Source organism: Tyto alba, unplaced genomic scaffold, assembly GCF_018691265.1.
Source record: "Tyto alba isolate M040663 unplaced genomic scaffold, T.alba_DEE_v4.0 Super-Scaffold_21, whole genome shotgun sequence".
Lineage (NCBI taxonomy): Eukaryota > Metazoa > Chordata > Aves > Strigiformes > Tytonidae > Tyto > Tyto alba.
In genome coordinates, this window is record NW_024881295.1 from 15,962,916 (window position 1) to 15,978,299 (window position 15,384).

The 15,384-nt window shown below is 50.9% G+C and overlaps 1 protein-coding gene across 1 annotated transcript; it reads left to right on the forward strand.

Annotated features, from left to right (window-relative positions):
- Positions 1-3,732: 3,732 nt before the first annotated feature.
- Positions 3,733-12,522, forward strand: HDHD5 (haloacid dehalogenase like hydrolase domain containing 5). Its single transcript, XM_042795498.1, has 8 exons — positions 3,733-3,828; positions 3,977-4,177; positions 4,464-4,576; positions 5,745-5,838; positions 6,315-6,348; positions 6,732-6,906; positions 7,218-7,406; positions 8,002-12,522. The coding sequence occupies exons 1-8, from the start codon at positions 3,733-3,735 to the stop codon at positions 8,369-8,371; spliced, it is 1,272 nt and encodes a 423-aa protein (XP_042651432.1). The 3' UTR covers positions 8,372-12,522.
- The last annotated feature ends 2,862 nt before the right edge of the window (positions 12,523-15,384 follow it).

Genomic DNA, 15,384 nt, shown 5'->3' on the forward strand with positions numbered 1-15,384 from the left:
AAAGCCCTCTGGCCATAAAACACAGGGCTACAGATGTGTTTTCCACCAGCTCCCGATGCTCAACCTTCTCCAGGTTTTTCTCTTATAAATCTCTGAATTAGTCTCTTCACAGGTAGCAGAAGGACATTTCTTTGGCCAGAAAGTTGTAGCTCTAATTGGCTCAGTACTTAATTCCTTTCTTTCCAGGCTTGCAGCAGTTGCAATCATGGCAGGTCTATCAAGTGTTTTCTGTCTGCTGAGGGACAGGCAGGTGAAGGGTCTGGCTCTCAATTCTTCTGGCTTGTCATTTTTATCAGACTGTGTCCTCCCCCTTGGTCATTACAGGATAAGGAAGGCATTTTACTGTATTTTCTCAACCTTTAGCTTGTCCATCATTCCACGAGCAGGCTGCAGCAGAGAAAGAGAAGAGATAAACCATGGGGGGGAGGGCTGGTTCAGGCCATTAGAGCCTCTGCGGTAAGAAAAGAGATGGAAGGTATGGCTCCTTTTGAGGGGACTGTTAGAAGGTCAGGAAAGGGGGGTGGGGTGGGTGACGACAAGACTGCGAGTCCAGGGAAAACAGAGCTGCAAAGTTTACATAGAAACCCACGGGAGAAGGCTGTGGGCAACTGCCTGTTTTGCTTGTCCTTAAAGGCAGCTATGAAAGGGGGTGGGGGAAACATCTAAATACAGCATAGACAGGGGAAGAGGAGGGAGTCTCCTGTGGGCTGGTGTGAGAAGGGCCGACAGAGCATCTCTAGGGGTGTGAGGGGATATAGCTGTTGTCAGATGTGCCTGCGGAAGAAACTGCGAGGCACATCCACGCGTAACACACGAAACGGGGAGCTCCTAATAGAGTGGTGGAGCAAGTCCCAACTCCTGAAGGGCAAATGACACGACCAGGCGTTCAGCCCAGGGATGACGGGCTGAAGCCTGCCTGCTGGTACGGGGAGGATGGGGGCTCAGCCGGCCATGCAGGCGCTGCGGGGTGCGGTGCTTGGTGGCCGTGCCGCCATCGGTCCCTGCGGCCTGTGCCCGACCGCTGGCAAACTCCCTCCGCGTTGGGTTTAAAAATAAGCGCTTCAGCCTGTGGGACGGTCTTCCTCGTAAAAATAAATACAGCAGCTCTGCCAGCCTGCTGGGGCACGCACACACTTTGGGGGGGGGGGGGGAAAGCATCTCTTCAGAGGTGGGTACACCCTGGCTGGAAACACGGGCGCCCTCCCCACCAACCCTCGTGTGTCAGAGGCACGGGAGGAACACCCCCCACCCCCCCACGCGAGGCACTACCTCCAACATCCCTGCCCCGTGCTGTGGCAGCCCAAACCACACCAACGCTTTCTGCTACTGCTGATCCACGGGAGGAAAATGCTGCAAAGCAAGCGAACAGTGTTAGCGGGGCTGGCACCTTACCCGGGGAGGGGGGTGGTGTGGGGGGGGGAAGGTTAGAAACCCCTTCTCCACGGCCCCGCCTCTCCCAAATCCGCTTTGGAGCAGGACACCACCACTTCCACCACCTCCGCCCCCACCCCCCGAGCAGCGGCGGGATTTTTCGCGGGGTGTGGGACTGGGGGGGGGGACGACGGACACGGACGGACGGACGGACGGAGCGGGACGCGCCACGCGCCCGCAGGTGAGCGGCGGCGGCCCCGCCCCTGGCCCCGCCCCGCCCGCGCGCCCGCGCCGTGGAGCGGAGGGGCCCCCTGGCGGACTGGCGGGGGAGGCGCCGCCCGCCCGCGGCGCTAACAAAATGAGGTGAAAAATCCCACTTTAGAGGCGGCGGGGGGGGGGGGGGGGGGAAGAGGAGGTTCGCCGCCGCCGCGCTTTCCCTCAGCGTTGGCCATAAAAACGGAAAAGCTTTGGCTATCGGGGGGGCGGGGAAGGTGGAACCCGCGCCCCCCCCCCCCCCCAAGACCCCCAAACTCAAGGATACATAGCTCCGCTAAACATTTTTGCAATTAAGTCCGCTCTACGATAGGGAACCGGCTAGATGTGTCTCCCAGCTAGTTCACAAGCCTCAGGAACAGGGAAAGGGCAAAAAGTACCCTTACACTTCAAAAGAAGGGACTGGCAGGCCCCAGCGATGCGATTCAGCCGGCCTGATTTCAGCGCCGAGAGGCGCCGAGGCCGGTGACCAAAACAACCCGTCTAACTTGCAAGCGGCTGCATCGTTAAAAGGCCATAAATCCGCATTAGCCAATACTCAAGGCAGAAGTCACAGTAAATCAATCAAATTTTTTCTCTGCCAGGAGAAAGCGCCTCGGTGGATAGCTGAGAAAAGCTCTTGTGTTTGTCATTAAATTTAGAAAGACTTCGCTTCTCTCTCTGACTGCGTTTTTCATTGGCAGCCAAGGGAAATGAGGGTTGGAGGTCCCTGGGTTGTCAGGGGGTGTGTAAGTAGTAGAGAAGGCACATTTCAAAGTAGCTGGAACCGGCTCCCTCATGCTCGTGGACGAAGGTTTGAAGCCCAGTACTGCAGCGAACTAAATACTTCGGGTATTTAGTCTCTGAGGCCAGCATAAATTTTGCCAGAGCAGGAGGAGCTGCAAACACTTTTGAGAAATTGAAGTGATCCTAGCAAGTTGAGGAAATTATGTAAAATAAACAGTAGGTAATTCAGTTAAGGCAAAGGCGCTTAAGGAGGAATAACCATCTGTACATACGTATAACCCTGGGTTGCCAGGGCTTTAATAGCTCTGCAGAAAGGGCTCGGAGTGTTAAAGTGGGTCAAAAACGAGTTAAGGTTGGTGTTCGTGGCAATGGAAGCGTAAAAACAAACAATTACACTGTTTGTGTAATTGATGCCTAAAGTCATACGTGTTAAACCTGCCGTATCGCAGCAGTCAGGAAATCTTAAGCCTAGCTAGAAAGCAAACAAACATGGTTTCATCTCCACGGACGTGGAGCGAACCTTTTGCTTTCCTCAGGTCTGGAAGGGCCTCAGCGGAATTCAGCGTCAAGGTTTCTGTCCCACGCCTCATGAAAGAGGGAGCCCCTGGGACACAGTCCGTCAGGAGGCAAGAAAAACGACTAGAGTTTTTGAAGACTTTACGATCTGTAGGAAACAGACCACAAGACTTGGGTTTGCATAGAAAAGACTGAGCAAAAGCAGAGCGGCGGTTGGCGGGGGTAAAAAGTTGCAGTGCAGATGTTTTGCATGCGCATTGCGGGCAGGGTAAGCTGTAACCACCTTAGACCGAAACCAGGCTACGTCCTGGGGGATGCCTTTGCAGCCGTGAGGTCTGGACCGCACCGCGGCAGCTTCAGTCACGAAACCGAGAGTCTCCGGTTCTCTGATTTTGTGAACGGCTTGGATAACCCCGGCGCAGTTGCTTCGGAGGGGTCTACACCTTTCGCTCCCCCTCCTGCCCAAATCTCCCCTCGTCGGTGACTCTGCACGCCTCCCCCACCGCAGGGCTGGCTCCTCACCCGCCGCCGAGCCCCGCCAGCCTCGCTGTTGCCTCTTACACTTGCTTTTACAACCGCCGGGCGCCTCCAGTTCCCCTCCCAACTCTCCCCAAACCCGTCACCCTTCGCTCCGGAGCAGACGGGACACCACAGCCCCCCCACCCCGGGCCTGCCCGCCTCCGGCTCCCCGCCTCCCGCCCGCCCAGCCCGGGGCAGGGCCGGCTGACCGCCGCTCCCCCCCCCCCCCCCGCTCCTCGCTGGGAGCTGTAGTCCGGGAACTACGAGCCCCGGCGTGCCCCGCCGCCGGCCCCGGGGCCGGGCCAGGCCGGGCGGGAGCGGCGCGGCATGGCGCTGCGCGGCTGCCTGCGGGCCGGGCCGGGGCTGCTGCGCGCCGCGGGGCCGCGGGGGCCGCCCGCCCGCGGGGGCTGCGCCGGCGGCCGGGTGAGCGGCGGGGAGGGCGGGCCGGGCCGGGCCCGCCGGCCGCGTCCTTGCTGCGGGCCGGGAAGGGCGCCGAGGGCCGGGTGCGGGGAGGGGGGAAGAGGGAAGGGCTCCCGGCGGCGGGTGACCGTCCCCTCCGCTCGCCTTGCAGCCGCCGGCCTTCGGGTTCCTCTTCGATGTGGACGGGGTGCTGGTGCGGGGCAGCCAGGCGGTGCCCGCCGCCCGCCAGGCCTTCCGGAGGCTGGCGGACAGCGGCGGGCGGCTCCGGGTGCCCGTCGTCTTCCTGACCAACGCCGGCAACTGCCTGAGGTCGGCCAAGGCCCGAGAGCTCTCCCAGGCGCTGGGGCTGCAGGTGAGGGCGGCTTCTTCACGGCTCCCCCGGCCCGTTCAGGTGTCCCGGTTTTGGAGGGGAGCAGCGGCGGGAGGAGGAGGAGGAGGGGGGAGCCCACCCAGCGCGACTTCCCCCGGGAGGGGTGAAGGGCTGGGGGCGGCAGCACCACCGAGCGACCGGCCCGAGGGGACGGAGGGAGGCGGGTGGCAGCCAGGGTCGGGGTTGTGCCCCGACAGCAGGGAGAAGCGGGGAGGAGGGGGGAAAATCTGCCCCGCCGTCCCCTGTCAGCCTCCCCTCTCTCCCGCAGGTGTCTCCGGAGCAGGTGATCCTGTCCCACAGCCCCCTACGGCTCCTCAGCCAGTTCCACCAGAAGTGCATGCTGGTGGCCGGGCAGGGGCCCGTGGAGGAGAATGCCCAGCAGTATCCTTTGCCGCCCGTGCCTGGGGGTGCCCTGTGTGTCCCCCCCTGCGCCTGCCCTGCCCCTGGCCCTGGCACCCGCTGGGTCAGCTTGCAGAACTGCAAGGAGACGGAAGGGTCGCTGGTCTCATCTTGTGGGGAGGCACCCTCACGGGGAGGCTCAAATGCAGGCACTGTTGATCTCCATCTTGGTCGCCTCCTGAGTGCCCCTGGTCTGCGTTTGGCTTCTCGCACTGATTACCTGTCCTGTGAGCCACCTTGGAGTGCCTGCAGGTCAGGTGTCACTGTGAGGACTGCATCAGCTTTGGGCCTCCCTCGCTTTTGAGATAAAACTGTGATCCTTCCAATTCTTTCTAATGCGGAGTCCTTTAGAGATCACTCCCAACTGTCCCACACCTCAGGTTTTCCCCAGGCATCTGACAGCAACTGAAGAAACTCAAATATCATTAGAATGAGAGCATCCCAGTACAGGGACAAGGTCTAAATGACAATCCCACATGCATATTGCCTGGCTGAGGTGAGGGCATAGCAGGTCTGACATATTCCAGGGAGGTAGGAGCTGCCTGCAGGGTTTGCGACACAGCCTGTATGCACACGCACTCACACCTTGTGCTTAGCATTTAACTTCATTTGGTACAAAACCTTGGCCCGCCTCTGTTTCCCCAGGGGCAGTAGGGTGAGCTAAGGGCAAGGCGTTCTGCAAGCAAATGCAACTCACCCTTCGCTTGCATAGTTTTATCACCACAGACCGTTTTCTTTTCACCAGCTGAGCTGACCAGAGCTTCACTGATTCTGCTTCTAGCCAGGAAGCCTGGCCAGCCCCCTGCGCTGCACCGGTAAGAGAACTCTGGCCTTAAAGGTCTCCCAAAGCGCATCCATTCTGTCTTGGAGCAACCTCTGCTCTTTGTCTATTTCCAGGGATTGCTGATCACAAAGTAAATCTCTCCAGTCTGTTTTTGTTTTTGTTTTTTTTTGTTTGTAAACTTAAGGGCCACCTTTAGGTTGAAGCACAGCATGCAGTTTGACCAAAAGCCATGAGGTTATGCATTACTAGATGAAATAACTGCTCTGCTACTAGGACTTGCGTTTCTTAATCCTTGTAGATACCTTTGCAAGTAGCTTAAAAAAACCCCAAGCCGTCTCCTCATCTTTCCTTGATGGTCTGAAATAGCCTGGGGTTCAAGCATGTGGTCACCATAGAGGCACTGAGGAAGGCATATCCCCTGTTGGACATGGTGGATCAGAGCCGGAGGCCGAAGGAGCTGGTAGTTTCCTGGTGCATTGGTGGAACGGGTGGGCCGGTGTGGTAGTGCTTACAGTGAATAGCAGGGGCTGGAGAAGCTGCAGGGCACAGGGCAGCAGCTGCTAGTGACCTCCTTTAGCAGGAGCCTGGGACTGGTACTGAGCAGCCAGCATCTCTCTGCGTTGGATCCTGCTGGAAGGGCGGTGACTTACCCCTCTCCTTTCTCTCATGCCATGCCTGTCTTTTGTTGCTGTTCTTTCCAGTGAGTGGCAAGGTGGTTTGGTTGACATCTCCAGCTCTGAGACAGGAACACACAATCTGTGAAATCCCATCTGGGATGGTGGGGGTGGGAGAAATCTTTCTGGGGGATTCCGGGTGGCCTTGTCCTGCCTCTTTACGGAACTGCCTTGGCAGGTTCAAAGGAGGCATTTTTAGTTTTGTTTTGGAGGCAGCATTAAGTTTTGCATTACTAACCCAGCCTTCGTTTTTTTCTGGCAGCCTCCTCCAACCACTGGCTTCCCCACTGTAGAAGGTAAGCAGTAGCCTTTGTTTATATATGAGCAGCAAGCAGAAATAACAGTCAGGCAAGCCAGCTGGGATGGAAGCGCATGATGTGCTGTCAGCTCATCGGTACCCACAGTCAGCTTATTCAGAGGACACAGCCAGGAGGCAGCCTCCCTGCCTTCACGCTGGGTGAAGCACAAGCTGATAAGAGGAAAGCCAGCTTTTCTCTGTGCCACGCTCCAGCATCTGGAAGCAGTGGTGCACGGGGTGCAGCACTGTGCAGACTGGAGCCCTGGCACCAGCCGAGCCATGGCATCCCAGCAGAGGGGTAGTGTTGCTAGTGGGTGGCTTTGGTAGTGGGTCCTGTACTTGGATGCTGTGAGTTTCCAAGCAGCTCTTGAAATCTTCCAGGGGTGATTCTGTTTGGTGAGCCGGTGAGGTGGGAGACGAGCCTGCAACTTATTATTGATGTACTCTTGAGCAACGGGAACCCAGGAGCAGAGCTGCAAGATATACCATACCCCCATCTGCCTGTCCTTGCCTGCAACATGGATCTCCTGTGGATGGCTGAAGCCAAGATGCCCAGGTGAAAAGCATGTGTTGTATTTGTTTTAGGTTACTTCATACAGCTCTCCTGCAGATGATCTTTTCTTACTACGTTTTCTAGCATTAAGAGTTTGAATGTATGGTATAATTAGCAGCAGAGATACGAAAACTGCATGAGAAGCAAAGACTAAAACTTTAAAGCAGCAAAAGCCAAACCACTGCCTATGGGTGGGTAGTTACTGTGTCCAAACTAGGCAATACCCTGGCAACAGCAGATGGTCCTCCTCACTGAGGAGTGTTTGCTACTTAAGTGGTGTGACTGGGGATACTGATACCACCTTTCTCGAGCAGGTTTGGCCACGGCACTTTCCTTCTATGCTTGGAGAACATCTACAAGAAAGTGACAGGCCGGGAGCTGAGGTACGAGGCCTTGATTGGCAAACCCAGCACAGTCACCTACCGCTATGCCGAATACTTGATAAAACAGCAGGCGGAGAAACAGGGCTGGAAGTCTCCCATCCGACGCCTCTATGCAGTTGGGTAAGAGACTGTTTTTCCTGCTGGTTTCCTTAGGGAGTTGCATACTAACTTAAGTGTTTGTTTTTGTTTTTTTTTTTTTTTTTTTTATGGAGATTTCAAAAATGAATACCAAAATCCCCCTGGTGTCTCTGGAGCCTCACATCCTAGAACAGGGGTTTGCTAGCTTTTTGCACCCTACACTTTTAATAATTTGAAGGGCCCCATCAGCCTAGCAAAGCTGTTACTGTAGGATGCAGAGTGCACGTAGCATGGCTGGATTAAAGAAGAACTTAAGAGGCCCAGATGTAGTACCATTAGCCCAGTTAGGCCAAACACTTTGGGATCGTAGGGAATACATTACAGTAATGGCTGGAACTGCTTTGGATGTGTCTTTTCCCCTTTGAAAGATGTTTGTGAAGCATGTGGCCTTCACCACAGCTGAACAGGACACACCAGTAGGTGGACTCACTGGCCCAGTCTGAGTGGTTCTCTTGATGTTAGCAGATAACTTGCGCTCCTTCCTCCCTCGGTGCTACCTTAATCCCAGCCTGCCAGAGCCAGAAATTGATGCATAGCCTAGTTTCTCATTTCTGTTTCACACTGTGACCTTATCCAGGGATAACCCTATGTCTGATATCTACGGGGCAAACCTCTACAACAACTACCTCAAGTCAGCTCACCAGAACCAGGTCCAGGCTGGGGTGAAGAGGAGCCCGCAGGCAGCCAGTCCCCAAACTGAGGATCTCCTCAAGCTGAGGAAGGACTGCAACAGTTCCGTGGAGAGTTGCGAATCGATTCTGGTCTGCACTGGGGTCTACCGCCACAATGCAGATGTTCCCGGTAAAACTGAGGAGTGCACGACAGAGACAGTGTTCCACGGCCATCGGGACTTCTACTTTGACCCCAGCCTAGTGGAGGCGTCTCACATAGTGCAGGATGTGAATGATGCTGTGCAACTTGTTTTCAAGAAGGAGAACTGGATATAGAGTTAAGACGAGTGTGCCTAAAGACCTGTCATCGGGGATTTTATATACTGGAAAGGGAAGAGGGGAAGAACAGAGAGAGACCTGGGGTGATCTAATCTAGCCAACATGAAAGAAAACTCCTTGTCTCAGCACTAAAAGCCCCTTGCTTTTATTGATACTCCTCTGCAATCCTGACAGCTGCCATCGGGCTTTCAACTGTGAACGTACATTGCTGCCATCAATAATTGAACCATAATGGAAACAGGGTATAAGGAGAAGGCTTGTCCCAGCAAGCCCAGTTTTGTTCAGCCAGCGGAGTTCTTTCTTTTCCACCCTTCTGTGTGTGAAGATCAGGCAAGCCCACCCTCCTGTTAGCAATGTGCTTGAGGATGAAGCTCTTGTCTGCGCAAGGAGCCACCATCAGCCACTGTACCATTCGGACAATGTACTATTCATCCAGTCTGTGACATGAGCACACCAGAAGCTGTGTTGTGATGGCACTGTGCCAAGGGAAGGTTTTACGTCTTAACATTCTCCTTGTGAAGAATAAGTGCCTATGGACTCTAACAGATTCTGTTTGCTTGGGGATTTGCCACTGCATCACTGTCAATCTGAAACAAAGTCCCATTTTGCAGTCCTCCAGCAGCTATGGAGAGGCGAAGACCCTCAAAGGAAGCTGCAGCAGCCAGAGCAACTTGCTGCAAGGCCGAGGGGAAAGTTACGTTATTCCCTCCCCGCCTTGTTTCGCATTCTGTGAACACTTCTGCCTTTCTGCATCCCGCTAGGGAGCCAACAGCCTGCTCTCAATAGCAGAGGAAACCACAGAGTCTGAATTTCCAGAGTTGTCTTTGCCCAGAACTCAGTGCTGCAGCAAGAGGCTGTTTCAGCACCCACCCTGACCTCAGCTGCTGCAAGGGACATCCCCCTGCTCCAGCTGGCACAGCTTCCAAAGAGGGGCCCCTCTTTGGAACAAGGGCCAACCAGAAACAGACACAGCCCACCTTTAACTCCTTCCTTGCATGCAAGGATTGAAAGAGGAGATCATCAAGCCAGGGTGGTACCTGAACCCCATACCCCCAGTCTTTATCAAGAGTATCAGTGTATCTGTCCTTCACTTCCTTTTTTCCTCTCTTCCCTCCTGTGGTTTGCAGCTCAGGGGTGCTCCATACAGCCTGATCCCTCTTCCCTCAGCATGCAGGTGGAGTCCTCCCTAACACGAATTAACAGCCGGGACTTGCCTGCCCAGGAGCATTTCTATATCCCTAATGACATGCACCTTCTGTTGCCTCTTCTCCTAGTTCGGGTTATCCAGAGAAAGGTCAAGACCTGTGTCTCCTCAGACAGTCCAAAGAAGCTAAGCAAAGCAAGCATTGCCTGAGCAGCTCCATGTGAAATACGGGCTCAGCAAGGAGTGTCAATTCCGGAGACACACTGTGATTTTAGAAGCATAAATCAGTCTCTGTTTGTGATGGAAAGCCTTTGGAACCAACACAACTGAGTTGGTATTCTTAGTTATACTCAGCTCATACCACACAGAGATCAGAAATAGGTCTGCTCTGCCTCCTCTTTCTTCCTTCCTGCTTTACCAGGCAGATCCATACACAGGGTACAAACATGTTCTGCGCAGAAGTTTGAGTTGTTCTTAATTTAAATCTCAGCATCCATGTGCACTGACATTCTGCTTCAGCAGCTCTCCATCCTCTCGATACCGATCTCTCTTTCTAGGAAGGTCACACTGCAGAGCAGGCTCTGTTCTTACGTCGTGCCAGGCTCTGCGTCTGAAGGGGACTGGGTGCTCTGTCAGTGACCCAAGCAAAGAGGTCCTCTGTGGCTTCTTTCTCTATACCTTATTTTCTGAGTAAGAGGAGAAAAATACCTCTTTGGGTGAATTCTCCTCCTGCGAAATTCATAGTGGGAAGCAGTCACTTCCCGTTTTAGCACTAGCTGGGGTTCTTCTCCTTTGTCTTATCAGAAGAAAAATTGCTTGGCTGCTTCTAAAAGCAGCTGTAATGTGAGGAACACAGTCTTAGATTTGAATCTTTTGCCTTTCACTGGGGAGAAAAAGAAATTACCATTTCATCTGCTTGCATAAGACAAGAGCTTTTCTCCAGTTTCCAGAAGAGTAATTACAGGGAAGGACTTTGCATATAACATTGGGAAGGTCCTTTAGCTATCAGCAGTCGCAGTTGTGCTGTGGACCCAGTGTGCAAGGGCTGAAGTTGGAGGTCCAAAACCCATTTATTCATAAACTACCTCCAGTGTCCCTCAGCCTCACTTTTCAGAGGTGCCATCCAGGGCAGAAAGGAATTCTCCCTTTCCTTGCAGCATTTTCTAACTTGGGTGATAACTTTCATGGGATTAATTGGGAACAGTCTTCTAGGCCGTGATTACATAGACCTCAGAGAGTTGGTTGCTGGCAGAAACTGCTAGCCACACCTTCAACTTTTTGTAAGTACTTACCTGCAGAAATACTAAGGTCTGTCCGTCTGTCTCCGCAGTAACCTCTGGCAGAGCTCACTCTTGTTAAGACTGTGGTGCCAGTTACTCAGAGACAAGGTGGTGCTGAACCAGTGTTCCCCGAGGGGTGCAGTGCTGCCGAATCAGCTGTCCCAGATGGAGCCAGGTGCAGTGCCTGCTGCTCCAATGATGGCGGTGGCTTTGTGGAAGGAACGTGCAGAAGGATCTTGAGAAATCACAAGCAGTTTGTGATTTTGTATCAGCATGCACGGCACATCTCAGCCAGAATTGAGGTAGGTAGCAAGAGGAAGGAGGTAGCACCTCCTTCAAGAATGGAAGAGGCTTGCATTTGCACAGAGAGTGAGCCAGACATCTCCATCTTTGGAATAGTAGTGGAGGTGAGCTCACTGATGCAAATCTGCTTCAGATTCCAAATGTGCTTTTAGCTCCAGATCTGTTTCTTTCACCACGTTAGTGTTGAAACAGTGCTCTGAGAGTCTTAAAAATGCATAGGAGGAACTTCAGTGATAAGGCATTTAAGAAATGCTTCACTTATGAGTTGAAATTGGACCGAGGGGAGGAGAAGGAATCTGGAAGAATCTTGAACCTTTTCCTAATTTTTACCAAGTAAGGTTGTGTAGAAGACTCTGCTTGTTGGTCTGTGCACTAATTTGTCAGATGGGCTGTCCTTGGTCTGAGCAACAGAGGCCTTTCCCCACTTCCCCTGCCCGGCTCCTTGAAACAGTGAGCTTTGTCCAAGTCACTGCCTTGGAGTTGCACGGACATAGTAGATGGAGTAGGAAGTCTGGGTTCTCCAGCTACTGTTGGATACCGACTTGATTGTGGAAGATTTCTACAGACGAACGTGCTTGCCAGGTCTCCTCTGTTCCACAAGTTTTGTGCTAGAGTGCTGTGCAGGCTTCTAGCTTATCTGCAGTTCATTTATGGACATCTATTATTGCCAGAATTAAGTGAAATCCTTTTTTCTTGGAATTGCAGCTTCCTGGAATTAGCTTCAAGTGTGGCTGGAACAAAACTTTTCCTTTGTCTCATGTATCGCACAGAAGTGGTATTTCCGAAGCTGTTATTTCTCTTATTTGGAGCAAGCATACTTCTGTGCAGATGATGGGACCAAGCAGGAGAGGGGACTTCACTTGCTGATCTAATCCCTCTATATTTATATGGTGCACTGCCCTATACACCAAACATGGTGAAGACCCGGTCCTAACAACTCCCATCTTTCACAGATGGATGGGTTTTAGTCAAGCCTAGAGGGAGTATGCAGTGAGGTGAGGCAACTGAGAATAGCAGGGAGGAACCAGAGGAGGGATAGACCTGATTTTGGATCTGAAGCAAAGAGCTTTTATGTCATGCAATAACATGGTAGCCAGAAAGGTCAATTCCTTTATTCCACAGGCCATATGCAACTACTAGCCTGGCATTCAGGGAGTCATGTAACACTACCGTCCCCTTTCTTCCAATCTTAATTCTGATGTGTCTTTTTCCCTCCAATAAATGGGTAATGTTTCAGATTATGTCATGTGCACTGTAGCAGAGTAGTTACGTATCATACAGAGAAATCACAAGCTGTGATTATTTTAGATTTCGTATTAATTTCAACCCAGTTCGAGTGGCTCCTTTGATCTAGCACATATATAAAATAATAAAATATGTTTTCTTCGAAATAAATTTTAACTTGCTGTGTGTACTTTCCACGAGTATTATCCTTGTCTCTTTTATGTCTTTGCCCTAGAAGTTTATCAGGACAAATTCTGTCTTTTGTTCTGTTCATCAAGCCATTCTCAGATTTTTTTGAGGGAACCACCCTGAAAGATACCCCTCCACCAATTCTTTTGGCTGAGCCAAACTGAAAATTCCCTATAAGCTTTACATCTGCCAGTGTCAGGTGAGATGAGTGCAACTTCGACCATTCCTACTCTTGCTGGGGGGGAAAGGACATGTCACAAGCTATGATGCCCTGGCAGACTGCTCGCAGTCAAAGACCAGGTTTGGGATGCCACCTGTGTACGAGACACTCTCAGGGTGGGCATTTAGTTGTGACCTGACCTAAGCAACTGCATTTGTAATAATTATGTCTACTGGGTGGGGAAGCCACAAGCTAGATGCCAACAACTTAATCTGCTATTGCAGAGGAAGAACAAGCCTAAGGACATACGGAAAGGCATCTTTACCACTAGAAGCTTACTTGGCTCTATGTTAAACCCTTTGTGATCGTAACAGAAGCCCAACTTGTTTGACAAGAGCCATACCCTGGTACTTTTTGAAAAGGTGAGTGGAGTTAGGGAGACTGGTTAACCGTCAAACTTTCAGATTAGAGCCAAAAGCTTCCACTGATTTTGGCAAATGGAATATTAAAGATCCTATTAGGTGAAAACCATCTAGCTTTAATGATCTAGAAACAGCCAATTCACTTGCATTGTTCTTACAAAATACTCTACTGGAAAGTTTTCCCCGTCTGCAAATTTAACAGCTCACAGGAGGCACATTAGCAAAACAAAGCATGATTCAGAGTCCTGAGAACCTGATGTAGAAATGAACAATTGACAAAGCAGTAAAAGCAGTTTTGGAGGGACTAGACAAGGATTCCCATTCTCAGCAGAGAGAGGAATCAAACTGTATTCTACATCCTGGAAAGATGACCTATAGCCCTGACCTCTAATAAATAATAAAAAGCATTAACCAGCCCTCTCCTTTTATCCAGTACTCTGGCAGTTTGAGCACTTGCCCGAGATGGGGCATATCAAGGTTTAGATAGGCAGAAGGAGATCAAAACTTAACCGTCTCAGATGAATGCTTTTAATCACTACACTGTTGTCAAAGCAAAAGGGCAGCCTAGGGTTAAGGTGTCCCTTGTAGGAGATAGCCTTAGCTGGAAGCTAGAGTCTCATAGAAATCCTTAACCAACATAAGGAACAGAGCTAAACATTGGCATCATGAAACACTGAAGAAGGAACAACTCGAACAAGGGGGACTGGGTGCCCTATTCAAGTTGGAGTTTGCTCCCAGGAGGACATGGTGAGGAATGCCTACCAGTGTAAGCCCTGAGAAGTGTTCAGTTCATGGATTCTGGTGGGCCTTGAATGCAAGCTAAGCAGTTACTGGCTCATGCTGGTACTGACCTTGGTCCTTCAGGGGCATGCTCAAACCCTTCCTTTACTAAATCTACTGAACCTCAGTTATAAAAGTACAAGTCTTTATGGATTTTCGCAGCTGCATGGTCAATTTGATGTAAACTGGGCACTTAAAGACCTTTACGGATCCAGTCTGCAACAGTTTAAAACCTCACACCAGAAAGGCAGCTGCATGTTCTCTAGGAGCCAGTGTTCCATCAAGAATGCCTTTTTTTCTAATTCACTAATAAACCTGCTCTTCCCTTTCAGTCAGTTCAACTGCTAAGAGCTTTCACTTTCTCCTCAGTTGCAATACACACTGGGTACTAAGACTAAGTAAAAAATATTAAGAGCAAACTCCAACTCCTCTTCACTCTCCAAACTCCTACCCTGGTACAAGCACGAAAAAAATCTCCTTACATTTTATACTAGCATCAAGAATTCTTTGAACCGAAACGTCATTACAGGCAATAGATTGTTAGACTTTTATACCCTTTTGAAGACTATCTGTATTCCCCAAACCATAGTACTGGATCAGCAGTTTAGTCACAAAACTTCTGTGTTCAGAGGCGAACAAACCAAGGTGTCTTTGAATTTTGGTGCCAGCCAGGTGAAACCCTTCTACACTTGCCTGTCACTTCAGCCCTGACCATTTGGATTACATAAGCGCGGTACAAAGTGTGTGTCAGAGAATCCCAGAACCTTCCTTTCCCACACAAAAGGCATTTTAAGTATGGTTAGAGCAGATTATGCTCAAACTAACTGAGATCAGCTTTGCCTCCTTCCCTCCCACTGCTGCCAGTTTCTGACAGCTTACTGCAGGGTATAATTAGGGATTTAGTTTCTGGTCTTTCTTTCAGGCATATATTTGCCTCTTTTTCACTTTTTTTTTTTTTTTTTTTTCTTCCCCCAAGAAATGGAGGCATTATTCTCTTTCCTCCCTAGTTCTGCCTTCAAGAAAGTTTTGTCTTTCCCCTAGCAGGGGTATTTTTGAGGGCACACTACTTGTTTCTGCTAGTAGTGTAAACTAGAAATGGTATCATTTCAGATATTCAGTACGACTATTTCACAAAACTCTGTTGTCTGCTGCTTGCCTTTAAATATATGTATACACACACATTTCTATGCATACACATAAATACATAAAGAAGCCAGAAACATAGCTCTGGAGCTGCTGAAAAGTAGAAGCTATTTATAGTTTAGCCTTTTAATGTTTTAACAGTCATGGTTAAGCACTAACACTTCCAAGGGCTGCACATTGCATTAAGTAACTGGATCACACGGGAAGCATCAGCTTGTCATATCTCATCCTACAGTGTGCTACAAAAAGCTCTTCAGTGCTTTCTCAAGTAGAAGACATTTCTCCCCTTACTCCCATTTTAAGATGCAGGCACAATTTCTGCTTCCTTCCCCACAGATAAGCTCTTTTCTTATTCTCACCTGTTT

Excerpts from the sequence above, each read along its gene's own strand:
- HDHD5 (XM_042795498.1), top strand. The coding sequence starts at position 3,733 with ATGGCGCTGCGCGGCTGCCTGCGGGCCGGGCCGGGGCTGCTGCGCGCC. Across the intron at positions 4,178-4,463 it reads CCCAGGCGCTGGGGCTGCAG|GTGTCTCCGGAGCAGGTGAT; the intron begins GTGAGGGCGGCT and ends TCTCTCCCGCAG. Across the intron at positions 4,577-5,744 it reads GTGGAGGAGAATGCCCAGCA|CCTGGGGTTCAAGCATGTGG; the intron begins GTATCCTTTGCC and ends GGTCTGAAATAG.